General features: G+C 36.6%; 1 protein-coding gene across 2 annotated transcripts in view; it reads left to right on the forward strand.

Annotated features, from left to right (window-relative positions):
• The window catches only part of LOC145991492 (transmembrane 6 superfamily member 1-like), a 76,635-nt gene that overhangs the window by 44,019 nt on the left and 13,200 nt on the right, over positions 1-19,416 (forward strand). For both annotated transcript variants that reach the window (XM_083127508.1, XM_083127509.1), the window contains exon 4: positions 18,024-18,312. In XM_083127508.1, coding sequence (XP_082983634.1) covers positions 18,024-18,312 — 289 coding nt within the window. The remainder of the gene's footprint in view (positions 1-18,023; positions 18,313-19,416) is intronic.

Genomic DNA, 19,416 nt, shown 5'->3' on the forward strand with positions numbered 1-19,416 from the left:
TGAACATGGAGCATGCCAAAAAAATGGTTATAATACCTCAAGAATTTATGGATAACATGAGACATCCTGTTATGTCTGCACCGTCTACATCCTTATCGCAATTGGATCAGGATATGCAAGTAATTTTGAATCTCAAAGGTCTTTCGGATGATGAAAAATGGAATCGTTACAGTATTGTGCTCCAAAAATTTCTGTCTATTACTCGAAAACAAAGAGAACCTGTGTCGCTTCCGATTACAGAATCTACTGAGAAGTTGACTGATATGAAAGAAGAAATTCTAGCTGCTACACCTAGCATGTATCGTAGAAAAGCCGAACTGTTGTATGAACGTCTTTTACATAATAGTAATATTGATTGGGATAAATATGGGGCAGTTTTTATTAACAATAATAAAATTGAAGGCTCAAATATTGTCGATCTAGTATCGGATATAATTCGACCACGAAAAACAAGCAATCCTGTTGGGTGGCAACTATTCAATAGAGCTCTGGCGTTATCTAATATTCCTCAAGAATATATAGGTAACCCCCGGAGACAGGAGTTTATTCAACAGATTGTTTTTGGCAACCCCGGACGCCATGTTCCGCTGTCCGGAGCTAACCAAGAAGAGGCACAAGAATTAACAGAAGCAGAAGAAGAAGAAGAAGAAAAGGAACCAATTTCTTTTGTATCATCATTTCCAGGGCACAAACGTAAACGTACTGTTCCAGTTTGGTCAAGATACAAACCATGAGCGAAAAAATATTAGAGAATATCTGGTACAATCCATCTCATCCAGCATCCTATTCTACAGCTTCAACACTATGGAAAGCTGTAAAAAAATCCATACCATTGTCAACAATCAAACATTGGTTGACAAAGCAAACTGCATACACTTTGCATAGACCTGTAAAGCGTCGATTTCCGAGAAACTTTTATTTTGTGCATAATATCGATGACCAATGGCAGGCTGACTTGAATGACATGCAGAGTTTGCGGAATCACAACAAAGGGTACAGATATATACTCACAGTTATCGATATTTTTAGCAGGCATGCTTGGGCTGTCCCTGTAAAAAATAAAACTGGTGTATGTATAAAAAAGGCTTTCCAGCAAATTTTCAAACAAAGCAAAAGAAAACCTTTGAAATTACAAACTGACAAAGGCCGTGAGTTTACCAACAGTATTGTGCAGGAATATCTCAAAAAACAAAATGTAATTTATTTTACAACAAAGAATCCTGATATTAAAGCTAGTATTGTTGAAAGATTCAACAGAACTTTAAAGGAACGCATGTGGAAGTATTTTACTAAGCAAAGAACCAGCTGTTATGTTAATGTACTCCCAAAGCTTTTGAAAGCTTATAATCATAAAATTCACTCGAGTATTAAAATGGCACCAGCAGATGTTACTCCTGAGAAGGTTTTGAAAGTATGGCACAATATGTATGACAAAAAACTCAAATCTGATTCATCTCCACTATTGTCATTGAAGATGCCATTCAAAATAGGAGATACAGTGAGAATAACAAAAACCAAAAAACGCTTTGACAAAGGTTACATGGAAAATTGGACAAGAGAAATATTTGTGGTGGAACGTATTTTGAAAAGAAATCCTCAAGTGTATGAATTAAAAGATCTACAAGGACATAAAATCGATGGAACATTTTATACGGAAGAGTTGCAATTGGTCCGCTTACCGGATATGCATGAAATTGATAAAATCCTTGCGACCAAAGGTAAAGGAGCCAGTAAAAAGTTGTTAGTTCATTGGAAAGGTTACTCCAGATTATTTGACAGTTGGATTAGCGCATCGTTTTTGGAGTCAAAAAAAGAGAGAGAGAGGCATAAATTTTTGTAGGTATTCTCATCAGTGGTACAAATAACCTTCATAACACATCATGAGAAAAGCAAACGCTTTCTACCTTACTTTGCCTAGTAACAGTTCCATGAAATATTTCCCAAGTAATACTCTAACTAATTACACCACAAAGCTTCAGAACCGTGTGGAGTTGGACACCAACAAATGGGAGATGGCATTGGTAGAAGTGCATTATCCTTATTCAATACTAAACATTACAAGATTTAACAACTATATTCAATATAAATCTATGGATGATGTCAAATGGAACGAACTTCGAATATCCGAAGGCTATTACGCATCTATAAACAGCATTGTTGCAGAAATCAATAAATATTCTGAAACATTAAATTTTAGTCTCCGAAATCATCCTGCGTACAAACATGTGACTGTTGATATATCTACCAAGCAGAGAAACATAAATGTACGATTGTCACCTCAACTGGCACGGATATTAGGTTTTAAACCGACCGATGATCTATCAGAAGTAAAAATTGGACGCTCGCCTCCAAATGTTGTGAGAGAAATTCCTTCCCAGATGTATATTTACACAGATATTGCGGAATCACATATGGTGGGAGATGCTGTCGCCCCTCTATTACGTATTATAAACATTAATCCTATGGAACATACTTTTGGAAGTGATGGTGTGCAAATTTTCGATTCACCACATTACATCCCAGTGCAGAAACATAATTTCGAACAAATAGAAATTGACTTAAGGGATAGCACTGGTGCACACATCCCATTCTCCTTCGGACTAGTGTGTTTGAAACTTCATTTTAGACGTTGTGGTGAAAAGCTCTGATTATGAATGACCCATATTTTCAATACCGTATCAATCCATAGGATTGTATGTTTATTTTATTAAGTCTCTCTGAACGCTTCATGTTGACCAGGGCATTCACTTGTTTTCTCTCAGCTGTCTCAAGCCTCTTAGGCATGTTTACAATGCATTGTGTTGTGCCATGCAAACCTCCTGAGCATTCAGGAAATAGGTAACACTTCTGGGTTTGGTGTCAGCGGTTTGCATGGTAGCAATTATGATAATAAACACGATTCGGCGATTCGGCATCGAGGAAGAGCTCGATGGCCAGGGAATATAGAGGTGAGACAAGCTGGGAAGTGACTGGACTTTGGGAATTGAGTTGGGAGAGAGAGGAGGTCAGCAAGGCAGGAGGTCGATAGTGGAAGCACGCTCTGGTCAACAAATAGGAGAGAAGCTCACAGAGGACTTCGCTATTTTCATTCAGCTAAGAGACTTCAGTTAGACAGGTAATTATCCTACACCCAGCCATGATACAGGTTCAACGGTTCACAAAATCCAACGAGTTGCCATTGTCTTTTCAGTAGTTTAATTCCTTTGTGTAATTTGTACCTTTCGCATGCCAAGCAATAACTCGTCATGCCAATGACGAGTGGTCTCATCAAGAGGATGAATGATGAGTAGTTTACATCACCCCATCAATTAACTGGTTAACATTCTAGGTGCTCTTAAGATCCCACGAACTTTAAGGTTCGTTACGTGGTGGAGATTAGCGGGTCTTTTCATTTTTTCAGAAATGAAAAGAAATTGTTAGCCAGTTTAAATTAACCCCACCCCAAAGCTCGTTACGTGATGAAGATACGTGGGCCTTTTCATTTCTTACAGGAATGAAAAGAGTTTGTTAATCAGTTTTAAATTCAACCCCACCCCAAAATTTTGCTCATTTATTTAGTTTCGTTAGTATGTCCTTGCCATATTTTATTTTGAAAATACATAGGGCTTAAAGTTTTTTGCATTAATGGGGGGGAGAAGAATTTATATATGCCATGATAGATGTTTAGTCTAACATGAGGATGAATTCGATTAAATTTATCGACTTCAAGTTTGGGTCGATAATCAGCGAAATGTAAGAATGCGGAGGAACTGCGTCCTAGCTCCGTCGCGGTTACCCGCGTCGGGCTGGCGCTTTGGTATCAGGAGCGTCCGGCATTCCGCATGGCGGAAGGTTCGATGTCGGATTTTAGGGAGGCCCATTTTGCCAAAAATGTGGCCGGCCCAGGGACGTCCGTGGACGATTCCCTATCAATCTGCTCCTGGTAGCTCTGTGGTTCACTCACGAACCCGGTACCATGGCTACGACAAATTCCCACCTGGGAAATTTTTACCATCCAGAATTTTTAAATAAGGAATAAGGAATAGGCATTTAGACTTGAAGATTTCTTGCATTGACAGTGATTTAGAATTTTTTTTACATAATCTTGAATACGAAACTTATTACAACGTTGGTTATGAGGATGCAGTAAGCTACAGTGAATAGTAAACGATTTTATCTTTAACATTTTAATTAATTAACAACGTGGATTAAAAGTGGATTTTAAAGTTATTTATGAATGAGGAAAATAAATTAGTGCCACCGAGTCAGAGTCAATCAGCACTATGTGCATTTTAACGAGTCATGGCTCAGAGTATGCTTGTTTGAGTCAATATATTGTTATTATTATTATTATTAATTGAAATTTCTTAAAAGTTTAATTTAAATTTGGTTTAAAACTGACCGTAACTTGTAAAGGATTTAGAATGCTTGAACTATGACTGCTAAGACTTTTGCAACGAGGATATTACATTTTATACATATATAGTTTTGGGAACGAATAAGGCCCCGAGGACCACTCATTTATATTCTTAATGACTGAAGTCTCCTAGCACCTCATGAAGGGAGCTTAGATTAAGGAGATAGTCAAGTTTATACGAGATAGTCACTTGCCTTACGTTACCTTAACTTACGCATACATTGCCTGAAAATTTTAATTCATGTTAATATGTAAAGAAACAAAACGCTAATTATATTCCTCGACACGCTGTACAATTATGTCCGCTATTACGCCAGGCGTATATAGTTAGAGTGGCGTACCGTGATTTAGGGTATAAACCGCCCGATTAATTAAAAGTTCTAGTTGAGAAGTAATAGATGTATAAATAGGCTGCAGTGACGAGAGATATCCGCACAGGTAAGCAGTTGTGACGAGAATGAATCCGTACACAGATATACATATACTTATATGCTTTAAGCAAAGTTAGGCACAGCCAACTTATTTTGAATAACTAGAAGAGAATTATGAGAGCATCACACGGCGTGGACGTTTCTCACATATTAACGAGATATTTTTTGTTAGTATATTTATATATTTTTTTTTCTTTGTCCGAAACAATGTTTCGTTTGACAGTTGAATATTTATCCTTAGCACGTTGTAGCTTCGAATGTTAAAAACTTTAAAATGCAGATTGTTTTAAAATTTTAAATATAAATATTGCAAGTTTGCTCTAAGTTACGGCATTTATTAAAGTGAAACAGGTCTAATATTTTAAATCCACTCGCGTAACATAATAATAATTTATAATAAAATAGCACTAATAATATTAAAGATTAAAAGCAGACTTATTATTTAATAATGTGCTTTCGGCACAAAAGTTTTTTGCAGTATGTAACAATACTAGCTCAGCGAATACATCACTGGAATTTTATAGTTACTCTTCAGAAGAAGGTATATGATTATATTAGCAAAGTTTAATTTTAAGCGCCAGTTATGAGAATATTTATATTATATGAATATGTAGACGTCGACGTCAAGATTTTTGCGCTCCTATAACAAGTATTTTCCTTCGGATATTGGATTGCAACCGATAATCCTGGAAATCCATTCTGCCATCGCAGAATGATTATGATTAAACCACAACGGTTTTAGTTTAAAGCTTTGCCACAATAATATGCTAAGCATATTTTAGAATGAGTAGAGAGAATTAAAGATTCTTCAAGTTTTAGTGATGTTAGTATTTTAATGCATTTAAAGATCGCATAAATAATAATTATTATTTTATTTCAGGTAGTCAGGAATAAATCAGTCTCAATTTTTTTCCTTACCTTGTACCTTAGTACGGTTCGATTGATTTCAAAGAATTTAAATGTAAAGTTAACACCTGAAAGTAAAATAAGAGAAGTTTGCAGTAAAATTTAAAATAACATAAGTTAAACAGTGCTAATAAATTTAGAGAATAAATAAATTATATTAAATAAATAAATCACGCAGATAATTTGAGCCTAGAGTCAGAAATAATTAAAAGTTGAGTTAAAATATTTACGAATTAGACTAGGCAGGCTTAAAGTACGTGTTAGCTTTGAAGAACTGTTTGTTTTGATTGCCTAAGCAACATGAAAATCATTGCGATTTTAGTTATTTTAAACGGATTACTTCCACACGTAAAAGCTTCTAATTTTATTTATCTGTTGAACAAGTCCTTTGACTATCCTTATAATATGATTACAATTTTATTATTAACAACATTTATTATTAGTATTTTTATAATTTTCATAATCTGTTATTTTCAATGTCAACGCAAGAAATCTATTACTTATGACCATGAGTGTACCAACGAGTTACAGTTAAGCAAACTTAATAATGATCCACCGTCCATTGATCAGATTTACGACGATGTTACACCAATTGTTGAAGTGGTACCATTGAAAACAATGAATCCGCCAATTCCGCCTCCATTGCCTCAGTCCATTATTATTCAACCTAGGGTACAAGAAGAAGTTCAGGATGCATCCAGAAATAGTTTAGTCATTAAAGACGACAGTATAGATTTGCCGAAGAATATTTTATCCGTTAAAGATAGAGTTCAGAAATTTGCCGTAAGCAAGGATCCTAATTTTGTTCAAAACAGTCACGAAATGGAAAGTGAATTGCCTATTTCACACTGTGTTCAGCCAGTTGTAAATATTAAAGAGTCATTTGCGAATCAGTCACCAGTAAAAGTCGAGAAAGTTTCAAGTGTTACTTTAAAAGCAGAAAGTAAGCCAAATTTTCAGGTTCCCGAACCTGTTGTTTCGTTTACAGACCATATTTTCTACGACTTCATGTTCACCTAAAATTTTATATTAATTACGATTTAAATTTTAAGTATGATTCATTTTTTACGTTTAATTGTACCTTATGCAAGGTTTTTTAGTCATTTAGTTTGCTAACAGCTTCCCAACTGTTGTTATTGTACGAGCACGGAAGTGTTCAAGTAATACGCTGTCGCAAGCACAGCGAAGTTTTTTCCTTTTTCATCCAATGTATTACGTCATTTCAAAGTCCTTGACTTTATTTCGAACTCCCGCAGCGCTTACTAGACTTTGTTCGTAGTAAGTTAAAGTTTTGTAAACAGTTACGCGTCATTCAATGTATCAGCGAACCATCGCCTTGCATTTTCTCTCTCTCCGTTCCTTTGGCCGCTGCTCGAAGCAGCGACCTTTTCCCCTCCACCCATCCCGAACGGAACCCGAACTTCCCCGAAGTCGCCGATCACGGCAGCGAACTTGCCAGAGCTCTCGTTGTCGCCATAGAGAAATTTTCAGTTACGTCCAGCGACCACAAATGCAACCTTGCACAATTTAGAATGTCTGGTATCAGCGAATTCCTTTTCTGCACTCAAGCGCTTTTCCGAGTACTTTGAACACGCTGGAAGTCAGAAAACACTTAGCATTGAGATTACAACGGCCAGGGGCGGTCGTCCATTAAAATTTTATGGGGACAGTTTAGTTACGCATACAGCCATTAGAATTTGATTTTTACGATAGAAGTTCATGTAAACAATGTTAGGGATATTTTGTTCTATATAGATAAATTTTTTCCGTAAAACGTCGCATTTATGCACTTCAGTTTAATCACGACCAATAATTTTACATAGGAACAACGAGACGAATATTTTTTGCGTTTTTCTCGCAAAATTTTCCCGTTTTTCATAGAGATATTTATAGTAAGTAAATTTTTTGGGAAATCGACGTACATTTGGTTTAAATCACGATAAAGATAAACGAAATTTTGATAAAATCAGGGAAATTTTACAAAAGGGCAATTTTAGCACTTTATGCACTTAGAATAATCAAAATTGTCAGCAACATGCCCAGGCTAAGCCTCGGTGATTAGCACAGGCATGTGCAGCAAAAGTCGCCACGGCATTGTTAGCCTTTCCAAATTTAAACAGAGTGGTTTACCACAAATGTTATAATTTGAGAAATTATTATTATTATTAATATTTATTATTAGGAAATTTAGCTTAGCTTACTTACCCAATTTGCACCTTATTCGACAATGCAGCTATAAATTCATTACTTCTTACTGATTAACTTCATGTTAATGTTAGTACAGTAGGTAATAACTATTAATTTGTATTTATATTTTAATATATAGCATAACTATTCTCTATCTATTTTGTTTAAACATACCTAAGGGATTGACACACCATTCTTATATGGGTCAAGTATACCTTTCCGCGGCGGGTCTGTTTACACGACCAAGTGATTTGAGGTATACGGCGGACTCAAGAAGTTTTGAGTGGATAAATTTCTTTTGTTTAAAGAAAATTTGAAATTGAGAAAGTTTTTATTATTTTTATTGTGTTTAAAATTTGAATTTCACCTTTTTAATTCCCTGATGCTATATTTTGTTACCACCTGGAGTTTCAACGAAACTCAGAAGTAGCATTTACTGAAATTTTTGTCTTACATTGCATATTTATGAACCATGGCAAATTGCACCGGCCTAACGTTTATTAGGAGGCCATTAGAGGCTTGCCAAAGCAACCTTTTAGATACTAACAGCTTGCTTTGCGCAACACAAATTTTATTTATTTATTTTAAGGGTTCACACCATAATAATTTTTTATATTTAAACAGAATTCAGAACATGCTTGCAACACTTATCTTTGTTTATTAATTTTACATTTTGTAGTGAAGTCTATTACTGACAATAAATTATTTCAGTTTATCAGAACACGCAATGGTATTTTAATATCAGGTTCAGGTCAATTTATTGTCATTCAGAATTTGAATAATAATTTGAACACGCACAGATCAGTTCAGCTTAACGAAGGCCAATCTTTATTTTTTAATTATCAGGATTTTTCGCAAATTATTGTGGATCAACAAATTTTACACACAAGAATGTTAGCTTTCGAACAAGTAAAAATGAAGGAAATTGAGTTACTACCCAATATTCCCAAGAATTTATCTGATTTCACTATTCCCCAATGGACTCCGCTTGAACTTGCTTTAAAACAACTTAATCAATCAATTAGTAAGAACATTTCATTTCAAGAATTAGTTTTAAACCCTTTGCCCATGTCTATATTAGTTTTTGTTATTTGGAATGTTTTATTAACCGCAACCTTAGGATATTATTTGTATAAACATTATCAGCTTTCTAAACAGATTCATTTAGAGCAGCGCAGTAATAATTAATAGGTTAAGGCAACACATTAATCATGGACATTAATATTTTTAATTACAGTTGGATATTTTATTTAAATTTTCCTTATTTATTTTCAAAGAGTTATGGCAATTATTTTATCAATTTATTTTAATCATATTTTATTTTTGATGAGACAATTTAATTTAATTTTAAAAGAAAAGGCAGTGGAAATTAGTTGGTTTTGTGTACATGCATACTTGAATTATATATACCCATCCTATTGCAATTTCCTTTCTTTGTCATAATTTTCCCTATATTCAACCTAACCTGTCTATACGGAGCACCATGGACAAGCAATGCCTACACCATCCATGGGCATTTTTCATGACGGACATCCGCAGGCAGTCTACTATTACCAGGCAGAAAGACTGAGTATCATTCTACGAGGAAGACATGCAGACATTTTAAGTACTATTTCAAGAAGAGACTCGTCACCACCAATTCGAGGAAGACATGCAGACATTTTAAGTACTATTTCAAGAAGAGACTCGTCACCACCAATTTGAGGGAGACATGCAGACATTTCTACTTATTACTGCACGGAGACTACCTTTTACAGGAAGGATGTAGTCAACCATACATTTCCCAGTATAGCGGACTACACATTATCAACAACACCTAGTGATGGAGCTAAATAAAATTCCCCTCCACACTGTTTGCAGTTAAAAACAACAACTTTTCCCCATCTCCCAAGTTCTACGGGTAATTTACTACATTTTTACATTGCCCCAATGCAGTCAAGACGACAAGCAATCCAGAAAGAAGAGGAAGCAGAGAAAACATACATTCTACAACCAGCAGTTCTGGTCACAAACAATAATTACAGAATTGTGCTACAGTGTTTCTACACATACACATGTGAGCTCCTATCATGTGTATCTATTTGGTCATTTAACATGCATTATGGGAAACAGTACTTTTCCATAGTCCTTATATACATTTTCAGTTTTGTGTCATGCATAAGAACTAGTTTTATATGCATTCAAGTTTACATTATGTTACAAGGAAGCGACACGCGCCAGTGGTGTCAATTGACCAGTGCATCAATTAGTGCCTAATTTTTTTTTACGATGAAATTTTGCACTTTGAATAATAAACGGACATGCAAGCAATAATAAACATAATTACAGCACTTTCGAACATTTTAGAAAGCATGCTTTAGTGACAATATTTTATGCATATGTTTATAGCATGCAGATATGAGTGTGATATATTTTTTTTTTTTCCTTCTCACCAACATGGAATATTGAAAGCGACACATTTGTTCGCAGAACATTTATTTGATATTTAAACTCAAGCACATAGTTTTGTCATTTGGAAGATTATTAATTTTGTGTGCAGTCATACAAAGGTATTCACCAAGCCATATATATGTATATAGTGTACAGTTTAATGTAGAAGAGAAAATTGAACGCTATAATTAAGTTTTACCAGCGACAGTTTTCAGTGTAACTCACTATATGCATTGAATATTGTATAATAATACATTGGAATGTGCAACACAGCCGTGCAAGTTCATATATTCTACGATGTTAGGAGTGCACTGGCTACCTAGTTCGTAAAACATACGCACTTTGATATGATCAGGTTTTCACACGGACAAAACAGTGAGATGTGACAATGTTTTACATGCTTACTTACGTGTACTTACTTGTGCACCTTTTTAAGGTTTTTCTATTTATTTGAAGAGTCTATATCAAGTGCCAATATAAATAAACATTGTGAATTCCGTTCCATCTTGCACGACGCTCCAACCGCTTGCCTCGCGGAAGACACAGAGTCGTTATCGCGTGGCGAGACAGCACAGACTCTTGACTAGAAGCAGATTGATGAGCAATTATACATTATACACATTACGTACACGCACATGTGATACACTAAGAGTTTTATTACTTAACGACACGAACGTTTGTGATTTCTAGTCCTATAATAGTATATATTATTGTTTTTTACATCGTATAAACATACGAATTTGTTAGTATTAAGGGTATTATTCATTATGAAGTTTAGGGAATAAAAATTTTCTTTTTTTCGGGATACGGCAAACAACAGACAGTTATGGTGGATTTATTTTGTATATTTGGTTTTTTAAGAAAATATATGGAATTGGCGAACCTGAGTCATGTCAAGCTTTGCGATTTGACTTTTAAATTTTCAAAGGAGAAAATTTTTCCTAGGAGGCGCGAACGTATCAATCCATAGGATTGTATGTTTATTTTATTAAGTCTCTCTGAACGCTTCATGTTGACCAGGGCATTCACTTGTTTTTCTCTCAGCTGTCTCAAGCCTCTTAGGCATGTTTACAATGCATTGTGTTGTGCCATGCAAACCTCCTGAGCATTCAGGAAATAGGTAACACTTCTGGGTTTGGTGTCAGCGGTTTGCATGGTAGCAATTATGATAATAAACACGATTCGGCGATTCGGCATCGAGGAAGAGCTCGATGGCCAGGGAATATAGAGGTGAGACAAGCTGGGAAGTGACTGGACTTTGGGAATTGAGTTGGGAGAGAGAGGAGGTCAGCAAGGCAGGAGGTCGATAGTGGAAGCACGCTCTGGTCAACAAATAGGAGAGAAGCTCACAGAGGACTTCGCTATTTTCATTCAGCTAAGAGACTTCAGTTAGACAGGTAATTATCCTACACCCAGCCATGATACAGGTTCAACGGTTCACAAAATCCAACGAGTTGCCATTGTCTTTTCAGTAGTTTAATTCCTTTGTGTAATTTGTACCTTTCGCATGCCAAGCAATAACTCGTCATGCCAATGACGAGTGGTCTCATCAAGAGGATGAATGATGAGTAGTTTACATCACCCCATCAATTAACTGGTTCAGATCCCTTCATTCTATAGAATGACACGATACTACCATCAACAAGCTGGATCTGGTGTAGGTAACATTTATTACGCTGCTGCCTATCAAAAAGGACATGGCATTGGAAGTTTTCTTGGAGGACTTTTTCGGTCAGCTTTGCCTCTTATCAAAAAAGGAGCGAAAGCTGTAGGGAAAGAAATGTTAAAAACAGGGGTAAATGTGTTAGGTGATGTTGTAGACAAAACACCCCTAAAACAGTCACTACAATCCAGAATTTCGGATGCCAGATCAAATCTTAAAAGAAAAGCTGAAACAAAGCTCAAGGAAATGATTGGTTCAGGTTATCAGGGGCATAAACATTTCAAAAGGAATCACTCTGCTTCGGGACAGCGAACTGGAAGGATCGCTCAGAGAAAAAAGAGATCCAGTGCCAATACAAACACCAAGAAAACAACCAAACGCAACCGTAAGAAAATTCAAATAACATCAGATATTTTTGATTAGATATGGCGCTAATTAGGGAGAAATCATGTGAGTGTTTTAAAAGTGAATTGGATATTTTCTCGGTAAAACCTACTCAGACAAGCATCTTAGAACACCACACCATCGGATACAAACCTGTTAGTTCCCTGGCAGATAATGCCCCCACCGAGTTTGTAATACCTGGACATGGTGATGATTATATGGATTTAGCACACACAATGTTGAATATAGATGCCAGAATTGTAAAAGCGAATGGTCAGTTATTGCTACCCACAGATAAAACAATTGGACCTGTCAATGATTTTCTCAATGCAATGTTCAGCGAAGTACAAATCTACTTAAATAACAAACTCATCTCGTTTCCATCTCACATGCACCCATACAGGTCTTATTTTGAAAAAGCACTGAACTATGACATATCTGCAAAATCATCTCATCTCCAAAGTGCATTGTGGTACAAGGATACAGCAGGCGCTTTTGATAACGTTTCGGAAGACAACAAAGGCTTTACAAAACGTAACCAACTAACAAAACAGAGTAAAACATTTGATATGTTTGGTTACTTGCATTCTGATATTTTCAATCAAGAGAAATTTTTGATCAATGGAGTGGAAATGCGAATAAAACTGATTCCTTTGAAAAACACTTTCTGCTTGATGGGATTAGATGACAGTGAAGGCAAAGTGGAAATTCTGGATGCTACACTATATGTGAGAAAAGTATCGGTCAGTTCATCCATCAAACTTAGTCACAATCGCATATTGCAAAAACATACAGCAAAATACCCTCTAACAAGAGTACAACTTAAAGCTGTAACTATTCCAAAAGATATTGTTTCAAAAACAATTGACAATGTGATACTTGGACGTCTTCCGAAACGATTAGTTGTGGGGTTTGTTACCAACGATGCATTCAACGGCACACTGTCTACAAACCCATTCAATTTTCAACATTTCAATTACAACTTCTTTACTTTATATGTTGATGGAGTCCAAATTCCCGGCAAACCACTTCAACCAGACTTTGAAAACAACAAGTACATAACAGCATATCACATATTATTCTCTGGAACAGGGATACACTATATGGATGAAGGAAACAATATATCGCGTGAGGAATACCCCCAGGGATACGCATTACTTGTTTTCGATATAACACCAGACGCAGCTGCAAGTGCCATATCCCACTGCAGTCTTCAACGGCAAGGGGCTGTTAGCTTGGAAGTCCACTTCAAATCGGCTTTGGAATCCACTGTGACTTGTGTTATCTACTCTGAATTAGACGCTCTCATGGAAATTAATAATCAAAGAGATATTCATCTGGATTAATTGTATAACAAGGTGAGTTGCACAATATTACTATTTAGTGTCCAGCAATGCTGTCGACTTTAAATTTGCTTCACGGGTTAATATCAAATAGAGCCTTTGACAATCATCATGTTGGGGTTTTCGCAGCTAATGAATTACCTGTACATGTGGAACTACCAGCAGCGTTGATTGTAAATACAGATCCCAAAGATAGCCCCGGGAAGCACTGGGTAGCAATTTACATAGACAGTAACTCCCGGGGGGAATTTTTTGATAGTTACGGAAAACCTCCACATGTGCATAACCATTTGCGATTTTTGGAAAATAACTCTAAATTCTATACGTACAACACTCATCAGATACAAAGTTACGGGTCTGTGTACTGTGGGCATTACTGTTTTCTGTATTTATTCCATAGAGCCTCTGGTAAACCCATGCATAAATTTCAAATTTTATTCCCAGTACCGATAAAAAACGACAATATTATAACAACTTATTTGCTGACTCGTAAATTAAATTTATAATACTCGGTACGTATACTAGAAAATATTGACAGTAAATACTGTTTGAAATTTTATACAAGTTACATATAGTCCTAATAGTATATTAATAATTTTGTAGCGTTACAGTTTACAACAGCTTACTTATAATATTTATCTTGTTTTGTGTCTTTACAGAACAATGACGCAATATCCAGAGATGGGATCTTTCAATGCTAGATTGTCCTCTTTCAGAAACTGGCAATCAAAAGAATTCCCGTTTGTAGAAGCTCTGTCCGAAGCAGGATTATTTTACATTCAAAAAGAGGATAAAACAGTATGCTTCAAATGTGGTGGAGGATTATACCGATGGAAATACAGAAACAATCCAATACTAGAACATCGTCGATATTTTCCATTTTGCCCCCTGTCTATAAACCTAATTTCAGATCGACAATGCGGTTGATGCTTTAATTAAATTAATTAATATTTGTTATCCAATATTTCCTCAATATGACGTTTATGATATTCTGCTGATTTTTCTCTCACCATTGATCTTTGTAATGCCCCGCCCCCTCCACCTTTTTTGTCCAGCACATGCTTGGTTTGCTACGCGCGCATGCGTCTCAAAAACACACCCACGCATTTCTTCAAATGTATACCTGCACGCTGCGACATGCAGTATCTCGCAGTTCTTAGTCATGGAATCCTCTATTTCGATGCCGTTGAAAAAAAGATTTCAACCGTACACTAATTTCAAAGGGGTTCTTCAGAAAGAGAGCGATCAGCATTTACCTGAAGAACAAAAACAAGTAACTAGTCTTATACGCCAGTCGATATTATTCGATCACGTCTACTATTTGAATGCTTCGAAAACAAAAGTTATCTCAATCGGACTTTCCTCTCATCTGGATTTCCAACCTGTGGTCAGGCTACACAGAAGCGGGGCGGCCGGTGTTGAACTACAGTTGCAGGAGTGGCACGCTCTTCAGGAATTGTTTCCAGTAATCGACAATTACATCGCTATTCCAGGTGAGCAGCCTCGTGTTTCCTACCCACTAAGTGAGCAACATGAATTGCTGATAACCACACTGTACAATCGCCGTCAGATCATTATAAGGAAGAAACCAGCTTACGGTTCCCTGGAGATAGTGTTCATCGCAGAAAGTTCGTGGCGGAACTTTATGAAGATATTTGTGTGCATCGAGCATGCGAAAGTTATGTGTGAAACAGTGTCGCCGTATCTGAAATCATATTTTGGAAACTGTGTGGAATCTTGCATTCTCGACCTTCGCGAACAATGTTTCGGTTGCACAGATATTTCCCCTGTCCATGCATGTAATAAGGAGAAGTTTGTGCTTTCCCATCTACATGGATGTACAAAACCTGAGCCTTTGTCTATACAAAACATCGACGGAAAAAGACTTTCCAAAGAAGTGTTTGTTTTTTGCGAGAACATGCTTGTGGAAAAAATAGTGAAACATTTTAATTCAGTGGTTGCAGCAGAAAATGGATATGATAGTGACACAATTCCTTATGTGGGTGAGTGAACAAACTTGAAGAATAAAAACTTGTTAAATAACATGCTGATAAACTGGTGACACAATATAAACATTTTACATATGTATGTGTGTGTGTGTGTGTGCGGCTCTTTTGAATTTTGTAAATATTGGTAATAAACAGGGATAAAATATATGTCTTGGCTTTTTTCACTTATCACCCTTTTAAAAATCCTCATGGTTTATATTTTTACTGGTAACAATCGTTAATAACAACATTAATAATTAACTATATAATGAAAAAGTGTGTATTGTGGACTTGTCGAAGATAAAGCATGAGAGCTTTTCTTCACACTGGTAAAACTCGGTGTTAATAACAACAATAATAATTAACTATATAATGAAAAAGTGTGTATTGTGAATTTGTCGGAGATAAAGCATGAGAGCTTTTCTTCACACTGGTAAGAATCTGTGTTAATAACAACATTAATAATTAACTATACAATAAAAAAAAATGTGTATTGTGGACTTGTCGGAGATAAAGCATGAGAGCTTTTCTGCACAGCGCTGGACACGCAAAGGCAAGTATCTTTATTTTCATTCTATTTCTAACAATGATTCGCTATTTTTTCTTGTCACTATAAAAAACTAATTCAATTTTTCTTTTATCACATCTGTCGCCATTTTGCTTGTTTTTGTTTAATTCCTCTTTATGCATTGAGGTTAATCGAAACATAACTTTAGACTTTTACATGGAATTGAAACATAGAATCTTGCCTCCTTTGATTGAATCGAACCTGTGACTCCTCTTTGATCACAAAACAATAGTGACGGCCATCTTGCTTATTTTACCTACTCTTTATGCATTTAAGCTAATCGGTACTGGGGCCCCACACGGCAAAACAACAGATTCTAATTTATCTTTATACATTAGCGGTAAAGTCTTTGCGTTGTAATCAAAAGGCATTTTGTTTTGATTTTTAATATCTGTTCCTGCCTAAATACTAATGGGGACTCAACACACTTCTTCTTTTTTTTTAAAAAAAAAACATCATTATCAGCCAATTTGACATTGTGAATCGAACCCGGGACCTTTTCATTACAGCATAAACATCCTATTTCCAATTAGTTCATTTTCTCTTTGTGCACAAAAAAGCTAATCGGAACTTTTAAACAAATACAATTGAATATCCAATTTTCACCAACATTGGGAATCGAACCCTCAACCACTTGGTTGAAACATCTCGCGGAAAAAAAAACACCCCCCGCGCCGCGCCGCGCCGCCCCGCCCCGCGCCGCGCCCCGGTCGCCGCCGCCGCCGCTAAACACAAAACGCGGCCGCCATTTTGATTTTATTCAAATACTATTTATGCACAGATGGACTAATCGGGACCTATAATGGCGGGACAAAATAATTGGCTTCATTTAACTACCTAGAGAATCGAACCCGCGACCTCTTCATTACCAGGCGACAACATTAACCACTAACCCAAGGCCGCCATATTGATTTTATTCAAACACTATTTATGCACAGATGGACTAATCGGGGACCTATAATGGCGGGACTAAACAATTGGCCTAATTTAACTACCTAGAGAATCGAACCCGCGACCTCTTCATTGCCAGATGACAACATTAACCACTAACCCAACTCGATTTTCGAACTCAAACATTTTGTTGCCTTTATTTACACCCAGGCTAATCGAGACCATTCAATATTGACATCGTCGACTTGTAATCAAGGGGTCCCAGATTCGATACTCGGTGGAGGCACATAGTGGTCCGAATCACCACTTTTCAACTGTAGCTCCAATCCTGATTAGTTTTGCCGTGCATAAAACGGACTTAAAAAACTAACTCAATCTATCAATCAATCAATATTGACTCTACCAGGAATCGAACCCTCGATGCCTCTTGTTTTACAGAGCAATAACCTTAGCCGCTAAGCTTTCGGGGTAAAGCACCTTCGGCGCCATCTTTAAATCATTTCTTCATGTCTTTGAATCATACGCAATGGTTGCGCGCGCATTTCCTCCACACACACACAAACATACGCACGTGTTAGGTTAGCATACATCAAGAAACAACGTGACAAATCCATTGACCCCCCTCCCCCCACCGCTTCCGATGTCTTCAATGTCAACAGTCACGTTCTGCTGCCTCAACAATAAAATCGCTCGTGGCCCGCTACCACCGGATGTAACATAACACCATCCGCATCGAATTTTTGCTGACGCGTAGGAACATAGTGCTGCCATTACTACTGGGAGATAAAGCATGTGTTTCACACAATGCCAATTAACCTGCCTTCCCTTGTTTACAGGTTAAATTACAGAACAATTGCTTTGTACTGGGGAAGCGGGATATTGCAGAGCGTGGTGACCGCTCTTCTTGGTATGTGCCTCGGTAAACATGGCCTACAGTGGTGTACTGTGTTGAACTCTCCGTACCTTATTTTTCCATTTGTCGTTGTGTGGAGGTGCCTTACTCAAGAGGACAAAGACCAAAGCAAAGAGGCGAAGAAAGCAAGGAGTGATCTCATGCTGGTGCCAGATTGCATTTTGGGCATTCTTCTGCTTTTGGCAGCATTCATCGTGCTTATTCGAGGGTTGGTAAGTACTCGTAGGCTTCTTAGTGTCCATAATGCTCGTAATGAATTCTTGTAGTCTCGTTTCGCCTAATTGCTTATCAGCACAAGATATTGTGATTTATGATTAGGCTGCCCTTTTATGCGAAACGGGATTTCCCATTTCCCCTAAAATGATTGAAAGGGGAATATTTCAAACGAGGGAAATTTAACGGTCTCTCAATAGGGTGATACTTGCTCTGTTTGGTCATGTTAATTAATCTTCAATTAGTGCATAGGATTAGTTTAGGTTAACAATACAAAATGATAACCCAAACTAACTAACTAACTCTCTAGCCTTCTTAAACCCGAAGGTTCATGGCTGCAGCAACACAGGCCTTCCATCTGTCGCTATCCTGAGCAAGATCTATATACTCTTTTCCATCCCTACCGATTTCCTTTAGGTCCATCTCAACGTTGTCCCTCTATCTTCGTCTTGGCCTTCCTACTGGTCTCTTGCCATTAGGTTTCCCAACAAGAATCCTGTAAACTCCTCTTTCCTCTCCCATTCGTGCCACATGGCCTGCCCACCTAAGTCTTCTTGATTTAATTATTCTAATAATATTTGGACATGAGTACAAATTATGTAGTTCTAAATTATGTAACCTTCTCCACTCACCTGTTTCCTCATCCCTTTTAGGTCCAAATATTTTCCTAAGGATCTTATTTTCAAATACTCTCAATTTATGTTCCTCTTTTAATGTAAGGGACCACGTTTCACACCCATATAATACTACAGGCAAAATTACTGTTTTGTACAGTTTAATTTTTAGTTTCTTAGATATTAAACGAGGTTTATGAAGAGAAAAGTAACATGCATTTCTTGAATTAAGCCTACTTTTTATTTCCTCTTTAATATCATTTTCATTTGTTAATATTACTCCTAAGTATTTGAATTTGAAAACTAGTTCAAATGAGTTGTTATCAATAATTAGATTTTGTTAATTACCTAACACTTGGTTTCGGCCTGTAAGCATATATTTAGTTCTCTCTTTGTTAACTTCCAAACCTATCTCTTAGTAGTTTTGAAAAATATTTTAACATTATTCTTAATTGTATTTATATCATCCCCTAATAAGTCTACATCATC

This window comes from Lepisma saccharinum, chromosome 8, assembly GCF_977018435.1.
Source record: "Lepisma saccharinum chromosome 8, izLepSacc3.1, whole genome shotgun sequence".
NCBI lineage: Eukaryota > Metazoa > Arthropoda > Insecta > Zygentoma > Lepismatidae > Lepisma > Lepisma saccharinum.